Raw genomic sequence first — 10345 nt, forward strand, 5'->3', positions numbered from 1 at the left:
CCGCACTACCTGGGTTTCCCCTACAAGCGTTCCCTCAGGAATCTCGCGGCCGACTACCTGGGACAGATCATCCAGGACAGCCAGGACGGCCACAACTCCAGCGAGGACGCAAACGCCTGCCTGCAGCTGGTGATGTGGAAGGTCCGACAGCGCGCCCAGATCCAGCCACGCCACCGGTCCGCCTCTCCCGCCGCCCTGGCCTGTCCTTGGCCCCAGGCCCCTTCCACAACCGCCATCAGTCCCGAGAGCTCACCCTGTCCACCTCGCCGCAAGGCCAAAGAAACCGGAGCAGTCGACGGCAGGAGAGGGCAAAAAGCCAAGAGTAACCCCAACCGGCCACTCCCAGTCCCCCGGAATCCCTGCCGCGGACCCTCGGGCCTGTCCCCATCCCTCTGCCCTTCCCAGACCTCTGTCCTTCCACTAATCGCCTCCCGCAGCACCGAGCCGCCACTCCCAGTCCCCCGAGTCCCTGCCGCGCCCCCTCGCGCCTGTCCACATCCCTCTGCCCATCCGAGACCTCTGTCCTTACACCACTAGCCACCCCACGTGGGACTTCCATGGCCTCTGAGTACAAGGCCAGCCCCCCGGCCCACCAGCTTTCTGAATGTGTGCTTACCTGTTTTTCTCGAGAGGCACCACAGTGAGGTGGGTGAAGCACTTAGGCTCTGGAGTTAGATATCTGGGTTCAAGGCCAAATTCCACCACTTACTAGGTTTCTAATATTGCACAGATAATGTCTTTGCGCTTCTACCTTTTGATCTTTAAAGTGTGATCAAAAGAGACTTAGACTCCCACATCATAATCATGGGAAACTTTAGCAGCCCTCTGTAAACATTAGACAGACCAACGAGACAGAAATCTAAAAAGGATATCCAGGAATTGAACTCAGCTCTGCACCAAGCGGACCTAGGAGACATCTACAGAACGCTCCACCCCAAATCGACAGAATATACATGCTTCTCAGCACCACATCACACTTATTTCCACATTGACCACATAGTTGGAAGTAAGGCACTCCTCAGTAAATGTAAAATAACAGAAATTACTACAAACGGTCTCTCAGACCACATTGCAATCAAAGTAGACCTCAGGATAAAGAAACTCACTCAAAACCGCTCAACTGCATGGAATCCGGACAACCTGCACCTGAATGAGTACTGGGTACATAACGAAATGAAGGCAGAAAGAAAGATATTCTCTGAAACCAATGAAAACAAAGGCACAACATACCAGAATCTCTGCGTCACATTTAAAGCAGTGTGTAGAGGGAAATTTATAGCACTAATTGCCCACGAGAGAAAGCAGGAAAAATCAAAAATGCATACCCTAACATCACCATTAAAAGAATGAGAGAAGCAAGAGCAAACACATTCAAAAACTAGCAGAAGGCAAGAAATAACTAAGATCCGAGCAGAACTGATGGAGATAGAGACACAATAAACCCTTCAACAAATCAATGAATCCAGGAGCGGGTTTTTTGCAGTGATCAACAAAATTGATAGAGCACTAGCAAGACTAAGAAAGAAGAAAAGAAAGAAGAATCAAACAGATGCAGTAAAAAATGATAAAGGGGATATCACCACCGATCCCACAGAAATACAAACTACCATCAGACAATACTATCAGCACCTCTAAGCTAATGAACTAGAAAATCTAGAAGAAATGGATAAATTCCTGGACGCATACAACCTCCCCAGAGTAAACCAGGAAGAAGTTGAATGCCTGAGTAGATCACTAAAAGGCTCTGAAATTGAGGCAATAATTAACAGCCTATCAAGCAATAAAACTCCAGGACCAGACGGATTCACAGCCGAATTCTACCAGAAGGACAAGGAGGAGCTGGTACCATGCCTTCTGAAACTATTCCAATCAACAGAAAAAGAGGGAATCCTCCCTCACTCATTTCATGAGGCCGGCATCATCCTGATCCCAAAGCCTGAGAGAGACACAACCCAAAAGGAGAATTTTAGGCCTATGTCCCTGAGGAACATCGATGGGAAAATCCTCCATAAAATACTGGAAAACCGAATCCAGCAGCACATCAAAGAGCTTATCCATCATGATGCAGTGGGCTTCATCCCTGACATGCAAGGCTGGTCCAACATATGCAAAACAATAAACATAATCCAGCATATAATCAGAACCAAAGACAGAAACCGCGTGATTATCTCAACAGATGCAGAAAAGGCCTTCGACAAAATTCAACAGCCCTTCATGCCAAAAACTCTCAATAAATTAGGTATTGATGGGACATCTCCCAAAATAATACGGGCTATTTAGGGCAAACCCACAGCCAATATCATACTGAATGGGCAAAAAGTGGAAGCATTCCCTTTGCAAACTGCCACAAGACAGGGATGCCCTCTCTCACCACTCCTATTCAACATAGTGTTGGAACTTCTGCCCAGGGCAATCAGGCAGGAGAAAGAAATAAAGAGAAATCAATTAGGAAAAGAGGAAGTCAAATTGTCCCTGTTTGCAGATGACATGATTGAATATTTAGAAAACCCCATCGTCTCAGTCCAAAATCTCCTTAAGCTGATAAGCAACTTCAGCAAAGTCTCAGGATACAAAATCGAGGTGCAAAAATCACAAGCATTCTTATACACCAATAAGAGGCAAACAGAGAGCCAAATCATGAGTGAGCTCCCATTCACAATTGCTTCAAAGAGAATAAAATGCCTAGGAATCCAACTAACAAGGGATGTGAAGGACCTCTTCAAGGAGAACTACAAAGCATTGCTCCACGACCTAAAAGAGGAGACAAACAAATGGAAGAATATTCCACCATCACGGATTGGAAGAATCAATATCGTGAAAATGGCCATACTGCCCAAGGTAAATTATAGATTCAATGCCATCCCCATCCAACTACCAATGACTTTCTTCACAGAACTGGAAAAAACTGCTTTAAAGCTCATATGGAACCACAAAACGGCCCCCACTGCCAACATAATCCTAAGCCAAAAGAACAAAGATGGAGGCATCAAGCTGTCCGATTCAAGCTACAGTAGAAGGCTACAGTAACCAAAGAGCATGCTATCGGTTGCCGTTTTGGTTACCGTAGACCAATGGAACAGAATAGAGCCCTCAGAAATAATACGACACATCTACAACCATCTGATCTTTGACAAACCTGACAAAAACAAGAAATGGGGAAAGGATTCCCTATTTAAAAAAATGGTGCTGGGAAAACAGGCTAGCCATATGTCGAAAGCTGAAATCGGATCCCTTCCTTACACCTTGTACAAAAATTAATTCAAGACAGATGAAAGACTTAAATGTTAGATCTTAAACCATACAAACCCTAGGAGAAAACCCAGCCAATACCATTGAGGACAAAGGCATGGGCAAGGACCTCATGTCTAAAACGCCAAAAGCAATGGCAACGAAAGCCAACATTGACAAACAGCATCTAATTACACTAAAGACGTTCTGCATAGCTAAAGAAACTCCCATGAGAGTGAACAGGCATCCTGCAGAAAGGGAGAACATTTTTGCAATCTACTCATCTGACAAAAGGCTAATATCCAGAATCTACTAAGACCTCAAACAGAGTTACAAGAAAAACCAAACAAGCCCATCAACAAGTGGGGGAAGGATATGAAGAGACACTTCTCAAAAGAAGACATTTATGCAGCCAACAGACACATGAAAAAAATGCTCATCAAAACTGGCCATCAGAGAAATGCAAATCAAATCCGCAATGAGATATCATCTCACACCAGTTAGAATAGCGATCATTAAAAAGTCAGGAAACAACAGGTGCTGGAGAGGTAGTGGACAAATAGGAACACTTTTACACTGTTGGTGGGACTGTAAACTAGTTCAACGGTAGTGGAAGATAGTGTGGCGAATCCTCAAGGATCTCGAAATAGAAATACCGTTTGACCCAGCCATCCCATTGCTGGGTATATATACCCATAGGATTAGAAATCATGCTGCTAAAAGGACACACGCAGACGTATGTTTATTGCGGCACCATTCACAGTAGCAAAGACTTGGAACCAACCCAGATGTCCATCAATGATAGACTGGATTAAGAAAATGTGGCACAAATACACCATGGAATACTATGCAGCCATGAAAAAGCATGAGTTCATCCCCTTTGGAGGGACACGGATGAAGCTGGAAACCATCATTCTTAGCAAACTATCGCAAGGACAAAAAAAGCAAACACCGCATGTTCTCATTCATAGGTGGGAATTGAAGTATGAGAACGCTTGGACACAGAAAGGGGAACATCACACACCGGGGCCTGTCATGGGCGGGGGGAGGGGGAGGGATAGCATTAAGAGATATACCTAATGTAAATGACTAGTGAATGGGTGCAACACACCAACCAGGTGAATCTTGGAAGGCAAAAGCTACTGAATTTAGCGAATTTGTGGAGGCATTCCCAGAAATCAGCCAGGTGAAGTATCACACAACCGAAGACTGCACAACTCCTCTAAGGCAGCACGATGCGGCAAACCCAGACGGCCACTCTTCTCACCCCTCCTCCGTTGGCTGTTCTGGGTAACGAGGTTCAAAAGTCACCTAGGCAACTGCCAAAATAGCTGAAATGGAGTAAGGGCTTCAGGCTGGTGACTAGCAGAGGTCCACCTGACCCCCGTAAGCTGCTGAACAAGAAGGGCTGCCAGAAATGTCCCCCTAGGGAATTTGGTGGAGACGAAGACCCGCTCACTGGACAAGGGTTCCTCCCAGGAGACGCCCGAGCGGAAGAAACGGGCTGTGAGCCACGCCCTTTCACCCTCCGCTACCCCGCCCTGGGCTGGTGAAGGTGCGCGTAAGGATGAGGACTACTGAGCCCTGAAGAAATAAATCCTTCCCCTTTGACCCCAAGGAGGATTGCCTGTGAGGATCTTCAACGAGTCTACCCGTGTCTAGACACGGGAGCAGGTCTGTCCGGCACAGCACCTCCCTCAAGGAGGAGAAGAGTGAGGAGAAAGGAAACTCAAGTCTGACCATTCTGTCCTGGGAGAGAAGAGGAGGATCTCATCTCTCATCTGTCCAAGCAAGGCAAGGAGACTTTCTCTCATCTTTCCAAGCAAGGCAAGGAGACTTTGTATAATTAGGAAACAAAAAGAATTTAGAAGGAATGAAAGCAGCCCGTAAGGTGCATTCCTAAGGACTGCCCATTGAAACTGACACAATTGCCCTTGTTTGATGAGAGGAATGAGCAGAGCACTGAGGTGGTGAACAGGGATCTAGTGAGACTTTCCCAGCATGTTTCTACCAAAGCTTTCTCTAAGCTTCTCGGAACACTCTCCTAATAAGCAGATGTTTGGCCCTTCAGAAAGTCAACAAGCAAAATGCCTTGAGTGTCCCAAAACACTGATGCCATGATGTTGGCTCCTGACTGGCCTCCTTTTCCTTTGACTGGACCACTGCCACCTCTCGGTAGCCGTCGCTTTGATGATGCTTTGCCTTCGAGGTCATATTGGTAAAGCCATGTTCCAACTTCCGGTTACAATTTGTCAGAGGGATGCGTCAGGATCGTGATCCCTCCTGTTTAAAATTTCCACTGATAGCTCTCGTCGTAACTGCAGCTGATCTGGGCACAGTGGTTTTCACAGCCACTGCAGGATTCATCTCCCACATCTTCTCACCTCTTCTTGAAACAAGCTATACATTCGTAAAGAGTTCATTTCTTTGGGGTAGTGTCCTTAGAAGCTTTTGTGGAAACATCTATGATTTCTTCATTCTTCCACCCAAGCTTCACCAGAAATTTGATGTTTGCTCTTGCTGCAATTTTCGTGGAATTCATGTTGCTCTGATAGGAGTCCTTTTCAGTGGATGTCTCATCCTTCTCAGTGCCTCAAACTCGATCTAGTTCAGAAAGGTTATAAGAAGTTCGGACAAGTTTATTTGAGTGCAAACCAGTGGAAACCCATGCATAGTTTCTTCACCATGTGCATTTTCTATGAACCTTTTGAAGAACCCCTGTGTTGAACATTGCCCAAGTCGTGGGAGAGAAGTGGGTGCGGTCCACTTCCTGTCCTCAATTTGCCCGCAGCGGAGGAGTGCACAGAACAGGGAAACGCAACCCCAGAGAGACCCTGCCCTGCAGCATGCAGCAGACTGCTGGCCCAGTCCTGGCTCCATGGGGTGCTGTGTGGGCCCAAGCAAGTTGACCAAACTCCCTGACGCTGAAATGAATCCTAGGTGGCCCAATTCCAGTAGCCATTATAGGACTGCCCTGCAGGGACAGTTAATTAACTCAGGAAAAGCAACCTAGCTCCAAGGTTAGCAACCAGGAGTTCCAGTTGATTCCATTAGTGCACCCCTTGAGGCATTCCCAAGCTGGAGTCTGGTGGAAGATGAGGCTCAGTGTGATTGGATGGAAGCACCAACCAATCAAGGAGAAGTCCCACCCACTCTGCCCTGTGCGTCTATAAAGGCGACGGGTGGCGGCCGCGGCACTCATTGAAGCCGCCAGTTGGGAGAGGAGCAGAGCCAGGCCGGTGCTCCCGAAGGCAGCAAGATGTTGCGAGCCACAGCTCCCTGCTGGTTCCCACCTGGATACCCAGAAGCTAAGAAGGTGGCCGAGGAGGCGGCCCTGGAGGCAAGAAGCCGCCAGTTGGGAGCGGAGCAGAGCCAGGCCGGTGCTCCCGAAGGCAGCAAGATGTTGCGAGCCACAGCTCCCTGCTGGTTCCCACCTGGATACCCAGAAGCTAAGAAGGTGGCCGAGGAGGCGGCCCTGGAGGCAAGAAGCCGCCAGTTGGGAGCGGAGCAGAGCCAGGCCGGTGCTCCCGAAGGCAGCAAGATGTTGCGAGCCACAGCTCCCTGCTGGTTCCCACCTGGATACCCAGAAGCTAAGAAGGTGGCCGAGGAGGCGGCCCTCGAGGCTCCAGAATTCCCCCTGCCCTCTCATCAGCCTGCCCAGAGCTTCGGGCTCCGGGTGCCCCAGATGCACAACCAGGCCTCCGCATTTGTGGACATCCAGGCGGAGCCCCAGAACAGGGGTCCGGCGGTGCCCCCAGCGTGTCCCAAGGTGGTGACGGAGGCGTGCTACTTCCCTGCACAGAGGGGATCGGCCTGCTGCTTGCCAGCCGCCCCAAGGCTGACAGAGAGGCCCTCGGGAGTCCGCATCTCAGCCCCCAGGAAGAGGAAGACGATCGCCCAGTCTTCCAGCCCTTGCTTGGTCACAGGTTGCACAGATGCCAAGAGAACCCGCGTGGCCAGCAGCAGCCAACGCTCCAGTGGCTCCAAGGTCGGCAGACAGCCAGGGAAGACGCGCAACAGGTCAGGGATGGCATGCAAGACCACCACCACCATCAGCTCTAAGCGAATCGTCCGTCGTCCATCCTTACCGAGTTTGAAGAAACCTATTGTCCTCCGAAGGTCTGGGTGCCAAGTCCCCACCGTCCTCCGCCGAGGCTATCTCCAACTGTTCACCGAAGAGTGTCTCAAGTTCTGCGCCTCCAAGCAGGAGGCCGAGGAGAAGGCGCTGAACGAGGAGAAGGTGGCCTACGACTGCAGCCCCAACAAGAACAGGTACCTGAACGTGGTCCTGAACACCCTCAAGAGACTGAAGGGCCTGACCCCCAGCTCCATGCCGGGCCTCAGCAGGGCCGCCCTGTACAGCCGCCTCCAGGAGTTCCTGCTCAGCCAGGACCAGCTCGAGGAGAACGGCTACCCCTTCCCACACCCCGAGCGGCCCGGAGGCGCCGTCCTCTTCACTGGCCAGGGGAAGGGGCCCGGCGACTCCTCCTGCAGGGTCTGCTGCCGTTGTGGCACCGAGTACCTGGTGTCCTCCTCGGGCCGCTGTGTACGCGACCAGTTGTGTTATTATCACTGGGGGCGGGTCCGCTCGAGCCAGGTGGCTGGAGGCCGGGTTAGCCAGTACACCTGCTGTGCAGCTGCTCCTGGCTCTGTGGGCTGCCAGGTGGCAAAGCAGCACGTGCGGGACGGCCGCAAGGACAGCCTCGATGGCTTCGTGGAGACCTTCAAGAAAGAGTTGTCCAGAGACGCTTATCCAGGAATCTACGCCTTGGACTGTGAGATGTGCTACACCACGCATGGCCTAGAGCTGACCCGCGTCACCGTGGTGGACGCCGACATGCGAGTGGTGTACGACACCTTCGTCAAGCCCGACAACGAGATCGTGGACTACAACACCAGGTTTTCCGGAGTCACCGAGGCCGACGTCGCCAAGACGAGCATCACCTTGCCCCAAGTGCAAGCCATCCTGCTGAGCTTTTTCAGCGCCCAAACCATCCTCATCGGGCACAGCCTGGAGAGCGATCTGCTGGCCCTGAAGCTCATCCACAGCACCGTGGTGGACACGGCCGTGCTCTTCCCGCACTACCTGGGTTTCCCCTACAAGCGTTCCCTCAGGAATCTCGCGGCCGACTACCTGGGACAGATCATCCAGGACAGCCAGGACGGCCACAACTCCAGCGAGGACGCAAACGCCTGCCTGCAGCTGGTGATGTGGAAGGTCCGACAGCGCGCCCAGATCCAGCCACGCCACCGGTCCGCCTCTCCCGCCGCCCTGGCCTGTCCTTGGCCCCAGGCCCCTTCCACAACCGCCATCAGTCCCGAGAGCTCACCCTGTCCACCTCGCCGCAAGGCCAAAGAAACCGGAGCAGTCGACGGCAGGAGAGGGCAAAAAGCCAAGAGTAACCCCAACCGGCCACTCCCAGTCCCCCGGAATCCCTGCCGCGGACCCTCGGGCCTGTCCCCATCCCTCTGCCCTTCCCAGACCTCTGTCCTTCCACTAATCGCCTCCCGCAGCACCGAGCCGCCACTCCCAGTCCCCCGAGTCCCTGCCGCGCCCCCTCGCGCCTGTCCACATCCCTCTGCCCATCCGAGACCTCTGTCCTTACACCACTAGCCACCCCACGTGGGACTTCCATGGCCTCTGAGTACAAGGCCAGCCCCCCGGCCCACCAGCTTTCTGAATGTGTGCTTACCTGTTTTTCTCGAGAGGCACCACAGTGAGGTGGGTGAAGCACTTAGGCTCTGGAGTTAGATATCTGGGTTCAAGGCCAAATTCCACCACTTACTAGGTTTCTAATATTGCACAGATAATGTCTTTGCGCTTCTACCTTTTGATCTTTAAAGTGTGATCAAAAGAGACTTAGACTCCCACATCATAATCATGGGAAACTTTAACAGCCCTCTGTAAACATTAGACAGACCAACGAGACAGAAATCTAAAAAGGATATCCAGGAATTGAACTCAGCTCTGCACCAAGCGGACCTAGGAGACATCTACAGAACGCTCCACCCCAAATCCACAGAATATACATGCTTCTCAGCACCACATCACACTTATTTCCACATTGACCACATAGTTGGAAGTAAAGCACTCCTCAGTAAATGTAAAATAACAGAAATTACTACAAACGGTCTCTCAGACCACATTGCAATCAAAGTAGACCTGAGGATAAAGAAACTCACTCAAAACCGCTCAACTGCATGGAATCCGGACAACCTGCACCTGAATGAGTACTGGGTACATAACGAAATGAAGGCAGAAAGAAAGATATTCTCTGAAACCAATGAAAACAAAGGCACAACATACCAGAATCTCTGCGTCACATTTAAAGCAGTGTGTAGAGGGAAATTTATAGCACTAATTGCCCACGAGAGAAAGCAGGAAAAATCAAAAATGCATACCCTAACATCACCATTAAAAGAATGAGAGAAGCAAGAGCAAACACATTCAAAAACTAGCAGAAGGCAAGAAATAACTAAGATCCGAGCAGAACTGATGGAGATAGAGACACAATAAACCCTTCAACAAATCAATGAATCCAGGAGCGGGTTTTTTGCAGTGATCAACAAAATTGATAGAGCACTAGCAAGACTAAGAAAGAAGAAAAGAAAGAAGAATCAAACAGATGCAGTAAAAAATGATAAAGGGGATATCACCACCGATCCCACAGAAATACAAACTACCATCAGACAATACTATCAGCACCTCTAAGCTAATGAACTAGAAAATCTAGAAGAAATGGATAAATTCCTGGACGCATACAACCTCCCCAGAGTAAACCAGGAAGAAGTTGAATGCCTGAGTAGATCACTAAAAGGCTCTGAAATTGAGGCAATAATTAACAGCCTATCAAGCAATAAAACTCCAGGACCAGACGGATTCACAGCCGAATTCTACCAGAAGGACAAGGAGGAGCTGGTACCATGCCTTCTGAAACTATTCCAATCAACAGAAAAAGAGGGAATCCTCCCTCACTCATTTCATGAGGCCGGCATCATCCTGATCCCAAAGCCTGAGAGAGACACAACCCAAAAGGAGAATTTTAGGCCTATGTCCCTGAGGAACATCGATGGGAAAATCCTCCATAAAATACTGGAAAACCGAATCCAGCAGCAC

General features: G+C 50.2%; 1 protein-coding gene across 1 annotated transcript; it reads left to right on the forward strand.

Moving 5' to 3' along the window:
• Positions 1–6487: 6487 nt before the first annotated feature.
• Positions 6488–8842, forward strand: LOC134730927 (exonuclease GOR-like). The gene has a single exon (XM_063606601.1). The coding sequence runs from the start codon at positions 6488–6490 to the stop codon at positions 8840–8842; it is 2355 nt and encodes a 784-aa protein (XP_063462671.1).
• The last annotated feature ends 1503 nt before the right edge of the window (positions 8843–10345 follow it).

This window comes from Pan paniscus, chromosome 7 (genome assembly GCF_029289425.2).
Source record: "Pan paniscus chromosome 7, NHGRI_mPanPan1-v2.0_pri, whole genome shotgun sequence".
Taxonomy (NCBI): domain Eukaryota; kingdom Metazoa; phylum Chordata; class Mammalia; order Primates; family Hominidae; genus Pan; species Pan paniscus.